The sequence below is a fragment of the Setaria italica genome, chromosome VIII (assembly GCF_000263155.2).
Source record: "Setaria italica strain Yugu1 chromosome VIII, Setaria_italica_v2.0, whole genome shotgun sequence".
In the NCBI taxonomy this organism is placed as follows: Eukaryota; Viridiplantae; Streptophyta; class Magnoliopsida; order Poales; family Poaceae; genus Setaria; species Setaria italica.
In genome coordinates this window covers 37,868,460-37,892,977 of record NC_028457.1, presented here as the reverse complement: position 1 = coordinate 37,892,977, position 24,518 = coordinate 37,868,460, and the positions used below count along the sequence as shown (strand labels likewise).

The window sequence follows — 24,518 nt, the reverse complement described above, 5'->3', positions numbered from 1 at the left end:
CACATGTGCACAGACTCTAACAAGATACATTTTATGATGAGCTCTTTTACGGTACACAATACTATGTTATACTAGTGTTTGAAAAGTTTTTAGAACTAGTATAAAAACATCCAATGGTCAAAAGTAATTGTATACTATTGAAACATTCACCTGTGGTATGGGTAGTATACACGAGTAATATAGGTAGTATAAGGGTATCATGGTAAAAGAACACAAATGACATCACTATAATTTTATTTTTGACACTAGCATAAAGTTTAAAAGACTATCCATTTGAAATATCACTTTTACAATGTAACAATTACTAAATTATCCATAATAATAAATAATTAGATCTTATATATACTATTTACCACTAAGTAGTATTGTGTACCGTAAAAGAGAGCTCATGATGATATACAAAAGGGAGCAGGTTATTACACTGATAATTCAACCGGAAAAATATAAAATTCGGCCGGCGCTGAAGGTAGGCATCACCTTCTAAGGAGCTTCCGATTGAGCTCGAATGTGCTCAGTTTGTCAACAAGATTTCCAGATGTCGATGTCCTGAGCATTAGTAAACTGTACTCAAAACAGACGCCGGCCACGAAAGGGACCTCTGACCAGCTCTCTAAGTTGGACTATCTCCCTCAGCTCACCACAGTGTGTTTACACGGATATTTAGTTGCAACTATCTCTCTGTGGTGTTTAACAGAATCGTGATCATCGATTCACCAAACTTAACATATTTCAGTAGTTCATTACTTGACACTTTGGATATGATACTGCAACAATTTCTGTGGTTCTTCCAAAAGCACAACCTGATCTAGCCTTACCACCAGGCTGATATGATCATCTATTGCCACGTTGCTGAGCTACTATACAATGATGCTGCCAAGCATGGTAACGACTTCCGACATGGAAGGTCGATGCTTCGCATGGTGGTGAATGCATAACAGGGCCACCTTCACACATTCCATAATCTGAGCGCGTTCATGCTGTTTCGCACGCAGCAAGGGATCAACAAACTTGTGCATCTTCGTTTGGTACTTGCGTGCCTGAAATAGAATTTCAATCAGGTGAAATTTCATAGTTACAAGTATGATCCATCATAGTTCTTCAAGTGTACCCAACAAATTAAATCTCGTTGTCTAGAGAAGGGATTCAGAAAAATGTCATTTAGCTGTATATTTCTCTGGATAACAAAAAGGAGACCACATTTTATAGTCACAGAAAAAGGGTCATCATTTGTCAATAACAATATGTTGCAAATAAACACATTACTGTAGGCACTCCTCCTTTTTTAAAAAAAATTAGAATAAATACTTACATAATCAGGAAGCAGTAGCCCTGTGTGGCCCTTCGCCTTCACTTTATTATAAAAAGACCGAAGAAGCTTTCCACTTATTATCTCAAGAAGTACTATACCAAAGCCATATACATCTGATTTCTCTGAGACAATTCCAGTAGCAACATATTCAGGATCTGCATAGCCACTAAGAGACAGAGAGGATTATCATTAATTGTAGTGCGCGTGCAAACACATGGAAATGAAACATAAGAAGGTCGTGGTCTATAATTTGATTGCTGTATCAGTATGAGCTCTTACTATGTGCCCATAACAGCCACCTCTGCAGTCGTATTTGGAGCCAACATTAGTGCCAGACCAAAATCAGTAATCTTGGCGTTCATTTCGTGATCCAGCAGGATATTGCTTGCTTTTATGTCCCTATGGACGATACACATCTGAGAATGCCCATGCAGATAAACAAGACCATCTGCTATCCCTTTGATTATTTGAAGACGCTTAGACCAATTTAGCATCTCCCTTTTTGTTTCATCTACAAAAGAACATACATTGGTAGCAGAAATCATTGAGTAATACACTTGCTGAACAATGAACTCGAAAGATTAAAGAGGCATTAATATTAATGTAAAGTTACCAGCAACGATAGATGCCAAGCATTTATTTGGCATGTATTCATAGATAAGTATGTCTTCTTCTCCTTGAGCACAATACCCAAGTAGAGCAATTATATTTTTATGTTTAAGATTTGGAATGGCTTCAATCTCAGTTCTGAACTCATGTGGACCTTGAAATGAATATGCATCTTTTCTTTTGACTGCAATATCAAGACCATTAGATAGTTTGCCCTGAAAAAGATTTGAGCGCCAGCGTTAAAAAAACACATCTAATGATGAACAAGGGAGCATAACATAACTTTCAGGTATAAGATGATATAAACTGCTTGTGTCAGTGACTAGTAGAGCAGTTGAGCACATCCTTCAGATTAACCTATAACATGAAGCAAGGTGCTATAATTGATTAGCCCCATCCCAAGTGGAGATGCATTTAGAGAAGGTATTTTTAAATCTAGGTGTTATTTCAAGAACTTGTCTCATACTAAAGATTGTCTCGAGAAAACATTACCTTGTAAACATAGCCAAATCCACCATTTCCCACCAAATTTCTCTCTGATAAGTTGTCTGTAGCAGCCAAAATCTGAGAGAAGCTAAAATGTGATAATTCTGCTCTTTTTGAGCCACCAATGAGATTTACTAGTCCTCTCATGTTCATGACTTGGCCTAATTCAAAGGAAACCCCACTTTGTCACTGATTAAAAATATGCATTCTCGAAAAAAGAGTTAAAGAAATGGTGGCTACAGTATGACTGAACTACAGCAATAACTTGAAGCTCCTGTCCAAAATCAAATGAATGTATCCAATAGAATCATAAAGGAACAGATATCAGAAGTCGTTATGTCAAGTGATTTCTGTAACTTCAAGCTTATTTTCTTAAATCAAATTTAACAGGATGACAAGTAGGAAAAGTCAGTGAATTGTTCATGCCCTGGGAGATAAATCCGTGCAATGATCATTTCTAGAAGATTATGCTATATTATACCCCTGTATCAAAAGGAAATGCATCAATGTATAGCAAATATTTGATATATTGTTCATATATTGATGCAAGTTATCTTCCAAAAGTTACATAGATGTACATGTACTTTGGAGTAGGAAAAATTATCTTAGTAATTCCCAGGTGCTACAAAATGTCAAAGCTATTAGAAAATATTGCATAACTGTGGAGTGCATGAGCATACCTTCTGTTTTCTCTTCCTCAGGTTTTGAGGGAGGAGGAGTTGTTCCCAGATTTTCAAATTTATTGGTCTTGAGGGCCTCTGTTCTAAGCCTGATATAGTAGCACACATGTAAAATATGACAGGCTATATGAATAAAGAAACTCAAGAGTTGTCTGTTAAAAAGCAAGTTCCATTTGTGTATGTGGGTAGGGTGGATGAGGTCACAATTTTCTTAATCAGAGTATCACATAATTAGTATCACAATGGTCATGACTATATCGTAAGGAAAAGCATCAGCACCAGAATTGTAAACAGAGCCATATTCTTCAAGGATAGTGCAAAAATTTCATATTGAGCAATCACAATCCTTGCCGTGGTTTTAATTCGAAGAGAGGTGTGGCCTTGGAGTGATAAGATGTTTAGTGCATCATTCAGTCTAGTCTCCAAAAGTCCAAATATACAGCAGCAAAACGAAGCAGGTTTACAATGTCTGAATGCACAAGCGAAGGCACTCCATAACTTTGCATGAAAAAAGGAACACCATAGATGTACCATATATACCTATCTTCATGTTCCGCATGATGTACTGCATGTAACTCATCTGTAGTTTCCTTAATGATGCAAAAAAAGAAAAAAGAAGGCAAATAAGATCGTTTGATCATAAGTTATATTTTAGCAAATATTCCAGCAACAAACTGCCATCACCATTTTGAATCTTAATTTTAATAAGAGGCATGGTAAATGGAATAAATATTTACATGTTTCCTAGACATAATATGTAATTTTTGGACAATGCTTCTTATATAAGTTTCTTTGAATTAGAGTTTTATTACAACCTAAATAGGTTTCAGCAGCTGCATGTAGGCTAGCTAGCCACCTACCAACAAAATCAGCAAAAAAAAGAAAGTTTGCATCAAGAAAGAATCTCATCAGCTAGAAAAAATGGTCTTTTTTCGTAGAGGAAGAAACTTGTCCTTTTGAATCACAGCAAAGAATTGGAAACTTTCACATGATGAAATCCATACCCTTGAGCACAGAGGACAAGCTCTGCTCAGAAGCCGCTCCCAAGTACGGGTGTTGTCGACGAAGCTGACAAGGGGGAAAACCTGGAGGTAGAAGGTGATCTCATTCTGCACTTCACGGAGCAGATCAGCCTGCTTCCCTCCCATACAGCAGCTATGCAGGTAGCCACTGTCACGACAGGACGCGATGAGAATATATGCTTGCCGAAGCGTCTCCTCCAGCTGCTCAACTGGGTTCCTCGTCTCCATGTGCTGCATCAGCCGTGTTCTTTCGAGCTGCTGCAGAAGGTCCCCGATCATCCTTGCACGGCGTGCAAGCAGCTGGCAGGTCTCCCGGTTCCTCTTAACCGTCCGCGCAGCCTCCGCAATCATCGAGATGAGCCCATAAGCATCCACCCCTGCGAGCTGCGCGACGCTGGCCAGCTGACTAACTCCATTCCACAGCGCCATGCTCTTGCCGGGGGTTGGTCTTCTGGAAGGTCTACCTTAGAGACCTCAGTACCTGAAATAATGGAACCAAAAAGTACCTGAGATCTAAATTTTCTAAAAACACAGTGACTTTGACGATGAACTGAAAGCGGCCGGCCAACTGAGAAAAACACGGTCTTCCACTACAGACCCAGTCACCCCAAGCCAGATGTTGCATCTCCATTGACTGAAAGTTCCAATGCTACGACTGGAATGGTCACATGCTTTCGAGCTGTTCACTTCCATGAATATTGAATGGTATCATATTCCATTGAACACCTAAACTGAACCACAGCAGAAAAAAAACTGACTGGCATCTCTTTTCCACGAAACGTCTGGTACTCTTGGCAGGTAGAGCTCGTTTAGATATTATCTCGGCACCGTATTGACTTCTTCCTACAGAATTTCCGTGAACACCCGCGCTGCAGAGTATTCCACCAAAACGGGACACCAGCTGACTGCCAATCCAATTTGTTTCCATTCGCAGCGCACTCATGGCAGACAACCAAGGGAAAGTTGTCACCGTGTTGATGGGATGGCGACCCGCACCGGATGCGTTCCGGGACCGGGAGTCTCTCACCGGCAGCGGTATTTTCTCAAACACCTCCGCCCGCCCACCTTTCCGCCGGCGCAGCACAGAGGTCACGACGGGCCAGAAGAGCGCACCCCGCCGGAGTCCGTTCCAGGCATTCTTGCCTCTCACTCGACTAGTTTGCAGCCATGGCGCCTCCATGACGATCCCTCGCGCTCTTCTCCGTTCCACCTGCAGCTGCGCTTCCTTGTTCCCGTTGGCTCTGTCCCGGCTCCAGACGGTGAGTGGGCGGTATCCGACCGCGCCTGCGAAGTGGCCTTGCCGCGTACGGCACTCCAATGGCGAGAATTTCTGGATGAAGGAACTCTGGCGAGCAAGCGAGCAGATCTGAGCAAGCGAGTCAAGACGGCGGCGGCGGAACTCTGGCGAGCAAGCGAGCAGCATGGTTGGCTGGAAACTGCGCTGGGCCGATCTGGGCCACACAATCCTACCAGCCTGCTATCAGGCCCAAGTAGCTACAAGACCACCAGGGTGCTCCAGGGCCCAGCCAGCCTGGGCCTCAGGCGGGTTACGGCCTATTATTATTAGTTTAAAAACCATATTTGAATTGAGATTTAACTTTCTGTTCAGATCTTACGTTAAGAAAACAAGAAACTCAAACAAATTTATGAACTTTTGGAATTAAGAAAGATTGGATCTTGTTTCCTAATTGTAAGGTCCTAGCAACACTCACAATCAAGTTTTTAAATTGAAGAAAATTTTATAAATTTTTTTTAAAATATAATATTTTCGTAACATAAATTATTATACACCTCATGAGAAGCTCTTCTTGACGTAGCTTCATCTTTAGTATGGTTGCTCTATTGAACCTTGCAGAGTTAACATTTTCTTTGGCATTTTTTTCATAGAGTCGACATTTGAAGCTTGACGCATCTTTAAACTTGTTTGGAAATTGTTGTTGCAGGAGAACTCTGTGAAAAATAAGTTTTTCTCCCAATCTTTACTACATATCAAGACGCATGCATGCTGTAATCTTATTTGGTCAAGTTTCTATCATGTATTAGTGTGCTATTTGAAATATTTCTATCTTCATTTAAGATTTATTATGCTATTTAGTAGTTGTGTACTGAATTGTGAGGCAATTTTTATGATACTGTACTGAATTGTGAGGCATATATAAATTTTCATTCGGCATACCCTTCGCAAAAATCCTAGCTCTGCCACTGCCTGGCTCAAGCACGACCCTAGCACTATACACACCACGTCACTTTTAGGCACCAAATTATTGGACATAATGGTCTAATTGTACCGTGCCATTCAGATCGTTTGAACGACGCGTGTTGCTTGAACATATACTAATTTTCGGACATATGATAAAAAACACCTCCCTTATTTGTTTATTTATAAGCAAGCTAGGATGCATGTCAGCACCCTATATAATCTTTGCAACGATACATACTGTATATAGACACGCAGGGCGTGTGTACACACCATTATTCTGGATCGAGAGGCACACAGATCATGCATGGCTCGGAGGTGCATGGCGATCGACCGGCCGGGGGTCTGGCCGGTGATCGATCAGATGATAGGGAAGCTGGGGCGCACGGCGAGGCCGCACAAGCCCAAGGGCGGCGAGTCCCTGAGCACGTAGACAAAGCCGTTGTCGCCCCACCTGGCGCTCCACGAGTTCTTGCCGATCCAGTACTTGGTCCCGCCGGGCATGGTGCCGTACCCGACGAGGGCGAGCCCATGCGTCTGGTTCGTCCCGCATGCCCCGCCAACATAGACGCCGGACGCGAAGCACTTGCCGTCGTACACGCCGTCGATGTAGTGCTGGAAGCAGGGGTCGTTGTGGTCGAAGGCCACGGCCACGGGCTGCCGCGCCACCGCCTCCATGATCGCCGCCTCGTCGCCGCGCGGCAGCCGCTTGTAGCCGCTTAGCGTCACCTCCGCCGGCTTCCCCTCCTGGCAGGTGCCGTTCCTGTCCGTGTAGGGGTACGCCGCCGCCGACGTGATGCCGCCGTTCTGGATCACCCACTTGAAGGCCGTGTCCATCCATCCACCGCCGCAGCCCTTGTCGAGCGTGTCGCAGTCCACCAGCTGCTGCTCCGACAGCACCGGCGGCGGGTCACCGGTGCTGATCGCCTGCGCGCTCTCTATCGTCGCCGCCGCCACGAACGCCCAGCAAGACGCTGATGGTATATATGGACACTTAATTAATTAGCTTGCATTGATTTGGATGTTAGTTTCATTAAAATGGCCTACTTACAGCACCATCCATTGAACCCGACTGGCGTGACGACGCCTTCGGCCCTCCAATCAACGCTCGGAGGCAGCAGCGTTGTCGGGTTGGGACGACGCGGCGGCTCTTCTTCATCAACGGCGGCGAGCTGGAGGTCACTGCGATGGACGCCACCCTCGTGGACGGGGCCAGCGTGAGTGGTGATCATCATCTCCTCCTTCTCCGACGGATCGCCGCCGTTGCCACCGTACATGGCCATGAACTCGTCGTGGGTGAGATCGGTGAACGGGGTCTCGCCGAGGCGGTACCTCATCCGGCTGTCCCGGTTCGCCGCGGCGATGAACTCCATGTTGCTCCGGTATATCTCGAACCGGAGCAGCTTCTCCTCCTCGGTGGCGTAGGACCGGCCGTGCGCCGCCATCCACCCATGGAACCTCCCGAGCATCAGCAGCTCATCGCCATTGTCGAGGGCAGGTGAAGCTGAAGCCAGAGAGGGAGCCAGTGCGGCTGCAAGCAGTAGCGGCAGCAGAGCGAGAGACATGGAGGAGGACGAGTAGTGCATGGCAGCCATATGAACGCTTGGCTAGAACCTGGTTCCTTTATATAGCCGATAGATCTCACTTGTTGATGTCCTCTCGGTCTGCTGTTTTTCTTTGCCTCCTACCACTTGACCGGAAGAAAATTCTGTGGATCCGTGACGTGGAGCTCCGTCCCTTGGATCCCTCAGACGCCCACGTGGTGCACATCGGCGTCGGATATGCAGGGAGCGTGGTTTGCATCCGATCTCCACAGAATTTTCTTCCACTTGACCATAGGAAACAAAGACTATAGGTGGTGTTTTAAGCAAGTATGGCAGATGGTAATACAAATTAGTAACTACCTCTAATACCGATGCGACTACATGTAGAGCACACACCTAGTTTTTTTAAGATAAGGAACAATATTTTCTCGTCATTTCTAAAAAATAAAAAATCCATTTATGCTAAAATAGATATTTTGGAGCGAGAAATTTACTTGTAGCTCAAAAAAGTTACATCCGCATTTTTTTAGATGAAAATGTTACATTATGAGGACCAATGGTGGTCACCCTTGGATGATGAGTGATTGGCAACGTTGTGTTGGATTGATATTGTTATTGGCTTGTGATATGCAGGTGTAGGATGCGGTGTGGCGGCCGATAGCGTGCGGTGAAGGTCAAGCGAAAGGTTTATGCTGATGGACCAAACGTGAGTAGGCTTGGACTGATGACCCGATGAGTCCGGGCGGAGTCATGGGTGATCTACATGGTGCACGGAAGGGCGAGAGAGCATGACGGGATGGAGATAGCGTCGGTCGAGTCGAGCGGGAGGCTCGGCGGAGGCCAGACACACGTCAACATCAAGGAGGTCACGTGGCGGCCAAGCGGAGATGGACGGTTTGGGTGGTTTGGGCCTCAAAACCACCGCGCGGGCAGGTTTCCCGGTTTGGGCCTCAAAATCGGGGTTGAGCCCGATGCGGCTGGAGCTTCAAGAAAGGGGGAACATGGAATCATCACGAAGCTTGCGTCGAGACGAAGTAAAGTCGTGAAGGTGGCGTGTCCGTCCGATGCACCAAGAAGAACCTGGACCAAAATGTCCCTGCATGGGCAGTTATCTTAGTTGTAGCTGTAGGGGTAGTTTCGTCATCTGCCATGGACTATATATATGGGTGGATGGCTGGTTGGTTCAGCAGCTCTTGAGAAAACCCTAATTCATTTGCTTAGAGGCTAGCCAAGTGCTTAGAGAAAGAGGAGAGAGGGAGATGAGAGAGTGATTGCTCTTTTCTCCTGATTTCTTCATCTTAGTGGGTGGATGAAGGGAGGAGGCTAGTCCTCATCTTGTAAAGATGATGCCTTCGTGATTTAGTTGTGTTTTGATGCCTAACTTCGTGCTAAATCTTTGATCTTAAGCATTTTTCTTTTTTGGTATTTTCGGAGCTATTTTCGGAGATTTTTCATTCTTCACGTTTGAATTCCCCCTCAACCCCCCCCCCCCCCCACATGGATTCAGCTTGAATTCGAAGTTTTCCCAAAACTCTCCCTCTTTTGTGTTCTTGACCGTATTCCACAGAATCCATAGTGAAGTCTTGATCTTTTTGAGGAGATCATTTGGGAAAAGACTCAGTAGCTATTGCGGAGCTATGGTTAAAATTTCATGAATTTTGGAAGTCATTCGATTTAATTTTGAAGTTTTGACCTAAACTATTCGAGCTATTTTTCTGAGCTGTAGGAAGTTCACTACGGGATACAGTAGATTTGCAGAGTGCCAAGGGCACTCGGCAAAACCCCAAAAACACTCGGCAAACGCTTTGCCGAGTGTTGGCATAGATTTTAGCGGCAAAGAGCTCTTTGTCGAGTGGCAATCATCGGGCACTCAGCAAAGTATATTGCCGAGTGTCAATAAACACTCAGTAAAAATAAACGCTTAGCAAAAGAGAGTTAATGGGATGGCACGGTGATGACAATTTTGCCAAGTGCATGACTGAAAAACACTCGGCATACTTTCCAAACAAAGTTTCTAAACTTCGCCGAGTGCCAAGACCCAAAACACTCGGCAAAGTTTGCCGAGTGTCATACCCAATACACTCGGCAAACAAACGCACAATGGCCAGATTTTTATGTCCACTTCGCCGAGTGTTTTGACCCTAACACTTCGCGAAAAAAGGTTCCCAGAATAATAGAAATAGGCCTGTTTGCCGAGTGTCCTAAGGGCACTCGGTAAATCGCCTGTTTGCCGAGTGCCCGATGGAATACACTCGGTAAACGAAAAAAATACTCAGCATATCTACTGTTTTCGGTAGTGATGCAAATGTGAACGATGCAATAATGCATGTGATCGAACGATGATTGCAGTCTGTACTAGCTAGATATACATGCATGACACTGACTGTACGTAGTGTGTGGAGGTGAGGCCGGTGATGGGAATGTGCATCATCATCATACCATCCATCCATCCATGGCAGCGAGCTACATGACTGACTGACTGCCGCATCGATCCATCGGACCATCCGGACCAGACCTATAATAAGCAAGGCTAGGTAGCTGCTGCTGCTTTAGGTTATGCACAGCACCAGGATGAACACCTGGGGGCTAAATAATAGAGATTGGACTAGAGCTAGAGATTAACGGTGATTTGAGGCTTTATCTATAGTATTTTACTGGTAAAATTAGGCTCTCGGGGGGAGGGGGGGGGCACAGCCCCCCTGATCCGCCCCTGTATATATCATATATATATATATATATATATATATATATATATATATATAGTAATACTATATGATACTCTGGTACGGAATAAACTTCACCGAGCCAAACCTACCCCGAGCCCCTCCGGTCCGGCGCTCCGCATGCAGCTTATGATTCATCTTTCATCTATCCCCTCCATGCATGGATCACAAGAATAGCTATAGGAAGCCACCATACGCCTTCCAGAGATCATTTGAGAGGAGAAAAAGAAAGGGGCAAGAAATTAATAAAATACTGTACGTCATCACATGCAAGCAAATTCACAACTGAACATCTGGAATAAAAGAAGAAAATATAATTATTGCATCATTCCATTCATTTTAATTATAACTTCAAAACAAGATCTCAATCAAGTATACATATTTTAATGATAGATGGTGAAGTTACTTTTATAAAAACAGAAAATTAGACTGTACTTTCTTCACACGATGAATATATATAATGTTACCTCATACTATACCAAATTGACAACTATTTTAAATGGAAAATTTATGCTTAGAAACTAAAATATTACTTTTACCCCTCCCCCTTTTTTCCTTCTATCTATAAGCTAGCTAGTTACCTTCACGAAGTAAAAAGTTACTTTAAATTTCATAATATTGATGGACTAGAAAATTACTTTTCCTAAGTTGCCATGCAACGGTAGGAAACCAGCAACGATTACATTATATTAATTCGCCTACTCTACCTTTCAAAAATGAAGCTAGCTAGTACCTCTGTTGCTTAATTCAACTATGTGAGAGCTAGTTTGCAGGCAAAGGCAATCTCTGGATGGGAGATGGGAATGTGGATCATGCATCTATCATATCGTCGATACATCGGGAAGCTAGCTACAGATAGATAGCAACAATCTAACCTAGTGGGCCGGGCCGGGTAGGCATGTAAATATATGACTGCAATGCAATGCATGTACAGGCTGGACGGGACGGGACGAGACGGATAAAAAGCAAGCAAGGCAAAGAGCTGAGGAAGTAGATCGAGAGGCAAGCTAGCAGGGATCGATGCAAGGCAGAAAGCATGCATGCCACATCGAAAACAAAATAAAAAGGTGTAGTGGCGTGTGTGAATGATTATATTGATGACGATTCATCTTAATTTCATCTTCGGCCGGCCAGCCTCCATCGATCCATCGATTGAGATGCCAAGCCCTGGCAATGATTTTTCTAAATTTCCGTTTGATCTTCTTTGATTCCTCATTGATCCTGAAGTGATCCATGTCATATCTTCACAAACTGAATCCTTAAGTCATCTTATGAGCGTGGGGGGGAGGGGGCATAGGACCCCTAGGTTGATCGGCCTCGGCGCCCCTGCCGAGCGTGACGGCCACCGGCATGGGACCCCTAGGCCGATCGGCCTCGGCGCCCCCGCCGAGCCTGACGGCCACCGGCATGGGACCCCTAGGCCGATCGGCCTCCGCGCCCCCGCCGAGCATGACGGCCACCGCCAGCAGCGGGGCCTCGGCGCTTGCAACGCCAAGGACCAGCGCAGCAAGCGGCAGTAGAGCCGCCATGGTCCTCCCGCGCGCTAACCTAGCTTTACGATGGTGGGTGGGTGGACGGTGCGTAGTGGAGCCGGTGGAGGAAGTTGCCGAGTGTCTCCTTTAGGACACTGGACAATTTTATTGTTTGTACACTCGGCAAAATAAATTGATATTCATGCTGCTCATCCTCTTTCCATAATGTGTTTTACTAAATTCATTATGACGTACTTTGAAAGTACCTTATCAAATTCACTCAAAAATGCATATTTGATTTTTATACAAATATTATTCCATTATTTCATGCAATTATAACTCAAATTCAATTTATATCAATTAAAATTCTATAATTGCAGTTAATAAACAAAAATTATCAAACGGATTCAAAAAATTCCCAAAATTTCACATGAATCAATCTATGTTGTCTATTGCCTATACAAAAAGTTTTGAAGTCAAACCCCAATTCAACTATCACTTTGACTCCAAATCTTACCGGATCCTTCTCAAATCTACGATTTTTCTTCGGAGATGCTTCGGTTTGTAAGCATCGTACGTGACAAATTGTGCGAAACCTTCTCAATTTTTTACCACACCCTCCACATATGATATCATGAGATCTTGACAAATCTTGTGATTTCCAGACTTCGCTGCTTTTTTTAGAATTTAAAAACCATTCGGTGACACGTTCATGGTCGTGTTTCCTGAACAAAATGTTTGAAATTTCTTTTCATTTCCCAGGTAAGGCCCCAAAATGGACTCAGTAACATGAATATGATTTTCCCACTGAATTTATTCCATTATTTGAATCACTTGCAGTTCAAATTTTACTTAAACTAACAAATTCCTCTAAATAAAATTAATTAATTAAATATAGCAAACTGACCGAGAAATATACCAAATTTTAACAGGTAGTACCACATGTTGTATGTGGAGAGTAGAAAAAGTTTGGAGGACAGGGGAGGAAAAAAATATTAGTTTGCTGAGTGCCTATAGAAAACACTCGCCACAATTACAATGTTGCCGAGTGCCGTGGAGAAACACTCAGCAAAGAACCCTATTTATCGAGTGTCACTAACAGACACTCGGCAAAGGTCTAACGGTCGGCACGCCCTCAGACGGCCATTGCACGTGCCGCTTACGTGATAGCTTTTTGCCGAGTGGCGATTTATTGTCGAATGTCATCTTGTTGTTTGCCGAGTGTCCGATATAGAACACTCGGCAAATAGGTTTTTTACCGAGTGTATTATGTTTGCCGAGTATCTTCCTAAGGGCACTTGGTAAATCGACTATTTGCCGAGTGCCCGATGGAATACACTCGGCAAACAAAAAAAATACTCAGCATATCTACTATTTCCGGTAGTGGTTCCGACACTGTGTAGGAAGTTCCGACATAGAACCGAAAGTTCCGATGATTTATTTTTGAAAACCCGAGTTCCCTTTGTCGGCAGTGTCTCAATACATCTGATAGGTGCCGAAAGTTTCGATACAGGGTTAGAAGTTCCGACGAAACCATTGAGGACCTCTTGTTGGAGTTTTCAAGACAGTTCTGATCCCACCTTCGGAAGTTCCGATAAGAGGTCAGATGTTTCGATACCTAGAAGGTTTTTGAGCTTGTTTTTGAATAAATCTTTTGTGTTTGCTTCCATGTTGCTTCTGAGCCTTCGTAGCTTTGTTGCTAACGTTAATAAGTCCGTTGTAGTCTGACTGCGTGATCTTGATAGTAGCTAGAAGAGAGGGTTGAAGGTTACTTTGGGACTTAGATCGAGTTTCTTGGAGAGTTTTTGAATTGGCTCCCATTCACCTTCCTCTGGTCGCCCATTAATCACAAAATTCTATGCTACTATCAGACACATCTTACATATATCCTGATATCGACAACTTACATCCAAGTTATAAAAAATAGCAACTTACATCCATGGATTACAAAATTACATCTTCTCATGCCATTATGATCCGTACTTACAGGCATCCTATTATCCACAAGTTAAATTGATGGACTACAAAGTAAATTTTTTATACGTGCATGTTACATATACAGACTATAAAATTAATTTGTTATTTGATGCGCAAGTTACATCAATTCACTAAAGTTTTTTTATATTACATCCATGAACTTCAAAATTATTTTTTCTATTAGATGCCCAAATTACAACTGCGGACTATAAAGTTACCTTATTTGTAAGATCTGCATGTTATAGAGATGAGTCATGAAATTGAAATTTTTAGATGTTATTGGAACAAATTTTAAGAAGCAAATTTCCGCATACCAGATATAACTTAGTGTGTGATAACCTAGTAGAGAGAAAAATTGTTAGTTTTTCATTTTCCATTATATGAAACAACCTCTACTATAGGCATAGCCATGAATGAGTAAGACAAAGTTGGTTGGTTTGTTATGATTCTCGATAGACATGCATCAGATAATTATTGTAAGCACATGTAAGTAACCATTAATTAATGATACGCGCTAGACTGGGAGTACAGTTAGGAGTAGTCATGCGTCCATCTCTGATTGATTGTGCAGAATATTTGATCATGTTATTATCAACAGTGAGGTCCATCCATGATCCATCTATCTCTTGATATATGCCAACTCGGCAAAATCAATTCATGAGAGTGCAGATCGACAAATGATCTCTGAACCTCTCATCCAGCGTACTGCATCCTGGTCTCCTGGTGAAGACAATGATGCGGGGGACCCAGCAATCATGGGAGTGAATTTGAAGGGCGGAATTTTATTTTTTTTTAAAAAATATTTCACGCTCATGTTTTTCCCCCAAAAATGCATATTAAATAACTAAATTAGTCCAATGTGTAGTGTTTGTCTAGCTCACAACAACAATCAAATCAGCTTGATTGTTGTTGTTGCCGCCGGCGGAGTAGTTCTTGTACATATTTGTAACGCTAGTATATATAAAGCATAATAACTAGTGTATCTACAAAAATTCTGGTGTTCGATAATCTTAAAAGGTTTGAAATTTTCTTAGTTATAAGGACCATCATCTGAACGCAAATCTTGCTATGAAGCATGGGCACAAAAAAACATGCACTGGAATATACTACCTTGCTATGAAGAAGAAGAACCACTCTTGAGATTTTCTTTAGCTTTCCCCAATTGTTATATACTTTGAACTCAAATCCTACCTTGCAGCGATTGTTTCAGCACGTGTCAAGGGATCACACGTATTTCAGCAAATATGGTAGATGATATATTAGAAAAATGAGTATCTCATATGTATATCCTTCACTATCCTTGAGCAATTAAGATAAAGTTTGTTGAATTGTTGGGCCTGTTCGCTTCAGCTTATAAGCCGGCTGAAAAGCTGAAACGGCTGATTTGTTGTGAGAGGAAAATACTGTTTGGTGGCTGATAAGCCGGCTGAATAAGCTGAAGCGAACAGAGCGGTTATGCTCATGGATAAATACATGACAGAGCAATTATTGTACCATCTTGGCTGAATATCCAGTAATAAGTAGTAGTGTCATGGTCAGGTTTGTCGGTAAGATGCTTGCTTGATGTCAAATTCAGTTGATCTCGTGGATAGTTACTAGGACAATTCCCTACATGCTATTAAAAATCTCACATATATTCCTTATATTATGTACCACTAAAATACTTAGCTTCAAGTTTTCATCCCATCATTGCCCAATCCCTCCGCCGGCGGCCAGCAGCGTTGACAATGCTAGCTCCCGCCCTCTGCTGGTGTTATAGAGGAGGGATAATATCCAAAAGTGAATAGCAGCTTCTCGGAATGGAATATTAACCCCAAATATATCAAAATACATGTCTACATGGGTATTTGTTTTTTATAAAAAACAGTCAAATGATGTGGTCAGATGGCAAAAAAATTAATTAGTACTTCATGCATCCTATTTTTCGTGTGCTAACCAAACTTATTCAACTTTAACTAAATTTATAGAAAAATATATTAACATCTACAATACCAAAAAGAATGCACTAATTACACATATTCCATTGTGGACTTAATGGAAATCGATTGATGAGAGATTTTGATGAGGACATCACCTGCTCGGATACAACCACTGATGAACATCACCTGCTCGGATACAACCACGTTAGTAACTTTTAATTCACATATGAAACAATTCTTTACCATAATTGTATTTGATACATTTGATGAATTGATGTTGCACCATGATGTATGTTCGTTGTCAATTTCAGAAATACATACATGGATCAAAAAATAGTGTTAAACACACATGGAAGGTATGGATGACCAAAGAAGTAGATTGGGGGCCAAGTCCAAGTATTGCCAACGTCCTCCACCAGGCCACCACGTCACTTTTGGCCCAAGGAAAGAAAGAGATCCAATCCAACACGTTTTGGGGTTGAGTTCTTATCGGTGGTTGTATCCGAGCAGGTGATGTCCTCATCAGATTTAACTTAGAATAAAACCAAAATGTATATCTGTGATGGAGAAAGTATCTCTTATATTAAACCTCTACTATGGATGCATAGGACAGTTTGTTGGTTTGTTATGATTATTGATAGATATCGGACAAATTGTATAACGCACATGTCGGCTAATCTGTTGCATGCTCATGTTGGGCTGAATCTTCATGTGAGCATTTATTATTGAAACATCACACTCGAAGTACAGTAAAGAGTAGGGTATCTGTTGTGAGGTCCATCCATCTCTTTTATTTCTATAATAATGGAATAAACATTCACTCGGCAATAATGTTCTTATTCAATGCAGGAACAAAATAACAATTATTGAGTTCCAACACTAATCCAGAAGGCAACGACAATGGATAAATGCCGACGGCCAACGCAGCAACCTTTGCTCCATTCCCGACGTGCAAATCCACTTCGTCTCTCACAAAGCGTTTAATTATTTTCAGCCCCTGCAACGATTTGTAAGTGTGAATCATTGCACTAGAATAATTCCCATGCATTATTAGAACGCGTAGCAAGATTAATTTCAATAACATTAATACCTTGAGCGGAGGTCGCACCTCCTTTCTTCCTTTTATCTTCCAAGTACTTCTTGCAATTCCTCGACCAATGCCCCTTTGCACCACAGTGAAAGCAAGCATCGTTAGGAGATACACCAGCTTTCTTTTCTTTTTCTTTGGCCTTGGACGCCTGCCCGGAAGTCCCACTTTCGGCAGGCTTCTAGCCTTCGCTGGGCGCTTACGCTTCTTACCCATCTGGACTGTCATCACATGACAAGGAGTCTTCCTAAGACTCGCCTCTGCCGCCTTTAGCATCCCATGCAACTCAGTCAGTGATTTCTTCAAACCATTCATGTGATAGTTCAAGATGAACGGTTCAAAGCTAGCAGGCAGGGACTGCAGTATCACATCGGTGACGAGATCGTCATTGAGGGGAAAACCCAGTCTCTGCAAGCTCTCAATGTACCCAATCATCTTAATCACATGAGGACTGACTGGAGCACCTTCAGCAAGCTTACAACCAAACAGGGCCTTTGAGGTATTAAACCTGTCAACCATCACCTAGTTTTTGAACATGCAACGTAACCCCACGATCATATCGTATGGGTTAGTGCTCTCAAATTGCTTCTGCAGCTCAGAGTTCATGCAAGCAAGCATCAGACACTGCACATCCACCGGATCATCAGTATACTTCACATAAGCATGATATGCACTAGTGGTGTGCGTGACATTCTGAGGCTCTTCTGGGTAAGGTGTATCGAGAACGTACTCTTTTTTTTCTTGTCTGACAACAATTCTCACATTCCGATTCCAATCAACAAAGTTTGTTCCGTTGAGCTTTTCTTTATCTAGGATCGATTGCAGATTGAAGTTTGATGCACTCGCATTTTCTACAATAGTAAGATACGCAACGGTTAGCACTTCTTTTATTAACACTTTTAATAAAAGAATTCCTGCTATGTTTTGCGAACGTCCCCGGTGTTGCATAGCAGGACGAGATCCAACGCTCCCTGTGATACTAGTGAGTTTTGGCATCACCGCTAGCATCATAGTGAACAAGGTAGGCAACACTTGCCAATCGCATCAAATTCGACTCTCGTTTGTTAGGCGACATCATATGTCTCGGCTCCCAACACTTATGCCCCAAAGCCCAAGTCTGACTTGATAGCTCTGTCAAGTAAACCAACACTGTGCCGTGGTGTCCGACACCACCCAATTGATCAAGGTAGAAGATGACACCCTGCTTTGGCAGACCCATCACCTACTAACAAGAACTCAATGGTGCAATTGTTGGAAGGGCATAAAATCTTAATTTTTTGTGAGGGATTTATCATGCTCATCATAGGCAGTGCATAATAATAATCATCACATAATCAAATTATTTTGATAGTATGACATTTCTTTGTCCAATGAAAATCATCACATGTCGACGACCGCCAGTCCGCACGCCTACACCGACACATCGCATCTTCGGCAGGTCTAATTTCTACTTAGGGTTAAGCAACTTCATTTATACCCCTGCATAATGGGCCAGGCCCTCTTGGGCATATGCAACAATGATAAAAAAAAACACCTCCCTTATTTGTTTATAAGCAAGCTAGGATGCATGTCAGCACCCTATATAATCTTTGCAACGATACATACTGTATAGACATGCAGGGCGTGTGTACACACCATTATTCTGGATCGAGAGGCACACAGATCATGCATGGCTCGGAGGTGCATGGCGATCGACCGGGGGTCCGGCCGGTGATCGATCAGATGATAGGGAAGCTGCGGCGCACCGCGAGGCCGCACAAGCCCAAGGGCGGCGAGTCCCTGAGCACGTTCCAAAAGTGAATAGCACCTCCTCGGAATGGAATATTAACCCCAAATATATCAAAACACCTGTCTACATGGGTATTTGTTTTTTATAAAAAACAGTCAAATGATGTGGTCAGATGGCAAAAAAATTAATTAGTACTTCATGCATCCTATTTTTCGTGTGCTAACCAAACTTATTCAACTTTAACTAAATTTATAGAAAAATATATTAACATCTACAATACCAAAAAATGCACTAATTACACATATTCCATTGTGGACTTAATGGAAATCGATTGATGTTTAGAGAGATTTAACTTAGAATAAAATCAAAATGTATATCTGTGATGGAGAAAGTATCTCTTATATTAAACCTCTACTATGGATGAATAGGACAGTTTGTTGGTTTGTTATGATTATTGATAGACATCGGACAAATTGTTTAACGCACATGTCGGCTAATCTGTTGCATGCTCGTGTTGGGCTGAATCTTCATGTGAGCATTTATTATTGAAACATCACACTGGAAGTACAGTAAAGAGTAGGGTATCTGTTGTGAGGTCCATCCATCTCTTTTATTTCTATAATAATGGAATAAACATTCACTCGGCTTCTGTACTTCTTGGATGTGTCATCAGCGATACATGTAACTGATATTTCTTTCAAACACGCAACTCAAGACAAATCACAGTATAATAAAATAACACAAAATCCTTAATATATACTCCCTTCATCCACCAATATAAGCATTTCCAAGTGTTTTCATATTCTTCAAGGATAGTGCACAAATTTCATATTGAACAATCACAGTCTTTGCCTTTGTTTTAATTTGAAGAGAGGTGTTCCTTTGGATTGATAAGATGTTTAGTGCATCATTCGGTTTACACTGCCAATATATATAGCAGCAAAATGAAGCACATTTACAATATTTGAATGAATAAACTAAGTAAGTCCATAAATTTCATATGAAAATAGGGATACCATAGATGGACCATACCTATCTTCATGTTCTGCATGATGTAATGCATGTGTTTGAATGAACAAACTAAGCAAGTCCATAAATTTCATATGAAAAAAGGGATACATAGATGGACCATACCTATCTTCATGTTCTGCTTGATGTAATGCATGTAATTCATCAGTAGTTTCCTTAATGATTGAAAACAGAAGGCAAATAAGTTCCTTTGAACATAAGTTATTTCTTAGCATATATTCCAGTAACAAACTGCCATCAGCACTTTGAATCTTAATTTTAATAAGAGGCATGGTCAATGAAATAAATATTTACATGTTTCCTTGACATAATATGTAAGTATAGGACAATGCTGCTTATACAATAAGTTCCTTTGAAATAGATTTTAGTACAACCTACATGCGTTACGCCAGTTGCATGATCTTGAGACTCCGAGTTGCAAAAGATCATGATTTCAGGAGGCTAGTTTCTGACTAACAAAATCAGCCAAAAAAAGAAGTTTGAATTTAGAAACAGATTTGAGCATGTTATCAGCCAGAAAAACTGGTCCTTGATTAGGGAAAAATGGTCTTTCTGAAACACAACATGGTCTAAGAAACTTTCACACGATGAAATCCATAACCTTGAGAACAGAGGAAAAGCTCTCATGAGAAGACACACCCAAGTATGGTGTTGTTGTCGACAATGCTGACAATTAAGGGGGAAAAGATCGAGGTAGAAGATAATTTCGTGCACCTCAGGGAGCTGATCTGATTAGCCTTCTTCCTTCCCATGCATTAGTTGCATATGGTAGCTACCCTCATGACAAGACGCGATGAAAACTTATGCGTACCGAAGCATCTCCTCCAGCTGCTCCACTGGGCTCCTAGTTGCGTTCTACTCCATCCGTTCCAAATTAAATTGTAGGTCGTTTTAATTTTTTTAAATTTATAGATATTATTATATATTTAGATATAGTGTAGGTCTAGCTAGGTGTATAATAAAACGCCCTACAATTTGAAACGGGTGGAGTACTGAGCTGTCCCTGATCATCCTTGCATGGCGTGCCAGCAGCTGACAGGTCCCCCGGCCCGGTTCCTCTTAACCGTTCATGCAGCCTCCACGATCATTGAGATGAGCCCGTACACATCCACGCCATGTACAAGAAGACGACTGAGTTTCTTGAAATTAAGCCAAAGTATCTGAGAGCTCAGTGACTTTGACGGTGAACTGAATGTGACCAAGTGAGAAAACACGGTCTTCACCCCAAGGCAAGTGTTGCATCTCCATGCACTGAAAGTTCCAGTGATATGACTTGAATGTACACATTCCAGAAGTTGATTTGCATGAATGGTATCATATTCTGTACTAAGCACAAGCACAAGCACAGCAAAAAAAAATGAAAAACTGCGTGGCATATCTTCTCCACGAAACATCTCTGGTGTTCTCCGTTCTGGGAGGCTGTGGCATTTCCACAAACACGCCGAGCTCATTATATATTTCCCCAGCACTACGAACGACAGGTACCAATTGACTTGTTGCAGAATTTTCCACAAACACCTGCGACTCCAGATCCATTCCACCGATACTGCAGCCCAGCTAACTGTCAATCCAATTTTTTTAGGAAAACTACGGCGGGTGAAATGTCAGCGCAAGGAGCTTGGAAGCGTACAATGATTTTGGGAGGGGGGTGAGTTAAGAGTTCAACACTGATCACCTATTACATTAGATAAAATCACACTCCATTGCCGCAGGGCTTGTTGACAAGAAACGTCTCGCGCTCGGTGAGACCAGAGGTAGAGGTCGCCGGCAGCTTGGCGAAGAATGAAGGCAGGCGAGTAGTTCTGGTTGTCGAAGACTCTAGCATTCCTTGCCTTCCAAATGTTCCACAGAATACAGGTGACAATGGTGAAACGTAGAGGATCGGCCACCGCGGAGAGAAGAGGGTGCTCCCAAAGTTGCAACCAAGAGCAAACTCATGGCAAACAACAGCAAGGGGCAAGGGCTCACCGTGCTGATCGGATGGCAAGAACTCATGTGGCAACCCAAGGCACCTGTCACCTCAAGAAAGGTGCGCGCGCAGCAGCCCAACTAGTAGATCACACGCGCAGCAGTCTACCAGAGCACGTATGGGAGGAGCGGGGATTTAGGAGGTGTTTGATCCTGGAGCTAAAGTTTAGTCCGTGTCACATCGAATATTCGTAGGCTAATTAGGACTAAATATGAGTTAATTATAAAATTAATTACACAAATGGAGGCTAAATGGCGAGACGAATCTATTAAGCCTAATTATTCCATCATTAGAAAATGGTTACTATAGCAGCACATTGTCAAATCATGAAATAATTAGGCTTAACAGATTCATCTCGCCGTTTAGCCTCCATCCGTGCAATGGGTTCTGTAAATAGTCTATGTTTAATATTTTTATTTAGTATCTAAATATTCGATGTGATAGGGACTAAAGTTTAACCTGGGGATCCGAACACCCTCTTATTAGACTGGTTGTGGGGGCTGATCCATGAAAAGATGTTGTACACATGTATCGACAGTGGCTAGTTCCTAGGGAGAGAATCTTGCATGTAGTTGTTGATGTCATGGCACATGAAAAAAAAACTATAAATCCCAAACAAATTATCTGAATTAAATTTTAATTGCGTAGTTTTATTTTTTAAATAAGATCTTCAAAACAAGACCCCACTTGACTATATTTGAACGAATTTTATTTATTACCATTTTTTAATCAGGTTGAAAACTGTTTCTGAGATATTTATATATGGACAAATTATACGAACTCAAGGAATGAAATATTTGTACCATCAAACAATTGCACGAACTCAGGGAACAAAAATATATGCACTTGGAATAAATTATACAAACTCGTGAAACAAACTAGTTGTACACGTCAAACAATTTATATGAGCTCATGATCAAAAATTTGTATTCTGAGAACAAATTATACAGACTTATTGAGCAAAGTATATAATTCAAAGAACAATTATTTATACACATGGAACAAAATCTATGAACGTGTAGAATAAAATAGTTGTAGCCATAGAGCAAATTATACTAACTCATTATGTATACCCCTACAACAAATTATATAATAGAATAAAAATTAAAATAATACCTAGAACAAATTATACAAAGTTATGGAAAAAGACTTTTACATCTGAAATAAATACATTGTGAATACAGGAGTATAGAATAAATATTATAATATATAGAAAGGTAAATAGATCCATATAAAATTATAATATGTTAAAATAGAAAATAGTGGAAGAAAGATGAATACAATAAGATAAAAGAAAAGAAATCATAATATAGCAAATGAAATAAAAGATAGAAATAATATACGAATAGACGGGAAAAGAAAAGGCACCATAAGAAAACAAAACGAAAGAAAAGAAAATAAATTTATAGTTCACATTGAATTATTCTTAAATTTGAACAAATAGTTTCACTGTGGGAACAATCGGTTACGCATTTGTTAACATCTAGCTATATAAGATATAAAGTTGAATGATATAAATCATGAAAAAACATCCAAAGAAAGAATACTAAGTTAGGTTTGGAATAAAAAAAGAGAAAGATCAATAAATATTATATAAAAATAAATAAAAGGAAATTAAATGGAAAGAAATAGAAAAAAAATGAACGCAAAGAGAGTAATGGCCAACTCAGCTCCGCAAGTAAATAAAGGAAAAAAAAATCATAGCCTCATTCATAGCCTAATGACAACTAATGAACGGAGCTGCTCTCCTAAAGTCAAAATAACAAGGCAATGTACAGGGACAATAGTTGGGAGGCAGTATCTATGCAGACATGCATGAAGATGTGCACTAACAGAAGTGCATGCAGCCATGCGTCTGCTTTGCCAGTGATCATGCATGTCTGGTGCCTCGCACGCCTCCCCGCGCACCCTCACCAGAATCGTGGGCCATGCATGTCTGGTGTCTGCATGCAGAATCGTGGGCCATGGGCTGCGCTGACACACACCAGGAAATATTATTGGGCCGACTCGCTGCTGTGCGTGTCGTCGCCGTTATGGCCTTGTTAGTTAGGATTTAGGCTAGGCCTTTTCTCTAGTCGTTTATAAAACAGATTTGAATTGAGATTTAGTTTCCAATTCAAAACTCACAGAATAAATCTATGAAGTTTGAATTTAAGAAAATTTATTTGACTTCAAACAATCAAGTTTTTACATTGAAGCAAAATTTACATAAAAGGAAAATCAAAATTTTGTATTCACAGCCAAGAAGTGAGGAAATTCTTTCTTCAAATCTTCTTGATGCTCCTATGCAGCTTCCTCTTTGCTATGGTTTCTCTGCAGAACCTTGCATAACCTTTGTCGATATGCTACTGGCACATCAATGATCTTGATTGGAATGTCTTCGATATTAATCTGTGTCTTGAAAGTCAACTGCTTTTTGCTGAACTTTCTTCTTCCGGAACCCTCGAGCATTTTGCTAGTTGCAACGACATGCATATGTGTACTCCTACCATGCTCTCGAGTATTTCTAAATTGTAAGCTAGAGCTCTAATCTTTTTAATTTGATATTGTATACATGGTCCTACAAACCATGGACGTAGTTTCCCTCTCTTTTGAAATCTTTGAGTCCCTCTCAAGGGTAGGACGATCTTGAGGTAGATACAATCTCGCTCCAACTTTGAAAGATAGGTCTCATCTTCTTTTATTATAATAGATTTCTTCTTGCTTTGAGGTATTTTTCATGTTTTATCTGACCTTCATTTTTTTATGTGGTATCTTTGATTACTA

At 41.5% G+C, this 24,518-nt stretch overlaps 2 protein-coding genes across 3 annotated transcripts; both read right to left on the bottom strand.

Annotated features, from left to right (window-relative positions):
* Window positions 1–511: 511 nt before the first annotated feature.
* LOC101776844 (G-type lectin S-receptor-like serine/threonine-protein kinase SD1-13) lies at window positions 512–5,507 on the bottom strand. 2 transcript variants are annotated; one of them, XM_022828963.1, is made up of 9 exons: window positions 4,705–5,507; window positions 4,089–4,587; window positions 3,625–3,674; window positions 3,085–3,173; window positions 2,411–2,565; window positions 1,923–2,133; window positions 1,589–1,820; window positions 1,310–1,475; window positions 512–1,037 (listed from the first exon to the last, which is right to left on the bottom strand). In XM_022828963.1, exons 2-9 carry the CDS (start codon window positions 4,533–4,535, stop codon window positions 858–860), a joined length of 1,530 nt encoding a protein of 509 aa, XP_022684698.1. In that variant the 5' UTR covers window positions 4,536–4,587; window positions 4,705–5,507; the 3' UTR covers window positions 512–857. The 2 variants fall into 2 exon arrangements, with proteins under 2 accessions (XP_022684698.1, XP_012703880.1); XM_012848426.2 differs by lacking the exon at window positions 4,705–5,507 and having other exon boundaries at window positions 4,089–4,686.
* Window positions 5,508–6,456: 949 nt separating this feature from the next.
* On the bottom strand, window positions 6,457–7,898 carry LOC101776442 (ervatamin-B). The gene is made up of 2 exons (XM_004979870.2): window positions 7,355–7,898; window positions 6,457–7,277 (listed from the first exon to the last, which is right to left on the bottom strand). The coding sequence occupies exons 1-2, from the start codon at window positions 7,896–7,898 to the stop codon at window positions 6,664–6,666; spliced, it is 1,158 nt and encodes a 385-aa protein (XP_004979927.1). The 3' UTR covers window positions 6,457–6,663.
* Window positions 7,899–24,518: the final 16,620 nt, after the last annotated feature.

Bases quoted from the DNA above. Each gene is read 5' to 3' on its own strand.
- LOC101776844 (XM_022828963.1), bottom strand. From the start codon at position 4,535: ATGGCGCTGTGGAATGGAGTTAGTCAGCTGGCCAGCGTCGCGCAGCTC. The intron at 1,821-1,922 runs GTAACTTTACAT...GTTCTTTTGTAG, and splicing joins CTTGGCATCTATCGTTGCTG to ATGAAACAAAAAGGGAGATG. The intron at 1,476-1,588 runs GTAAGAGCTCAT...TCTGTCTCTTAG, and splicing joins GTGGCTGTTATGGGCACATA to TGGCTATGCAGATCCTGAAT.
- LOC101776442 (XM_004979870.2), bottom strand. From the start codon at position 7,898: ATGGCTGCCATGCACTACTCGTCCTCCTCCATGTCTCTCGCTCTGCTG. The intron at 7,278-7,354 runs GTAAGTAGGCCA...ATATACCATCAG, and splicing joins CGGGTTCAATGGATGGTGCT to CGTCTTGCTGGGCGTTCGTG.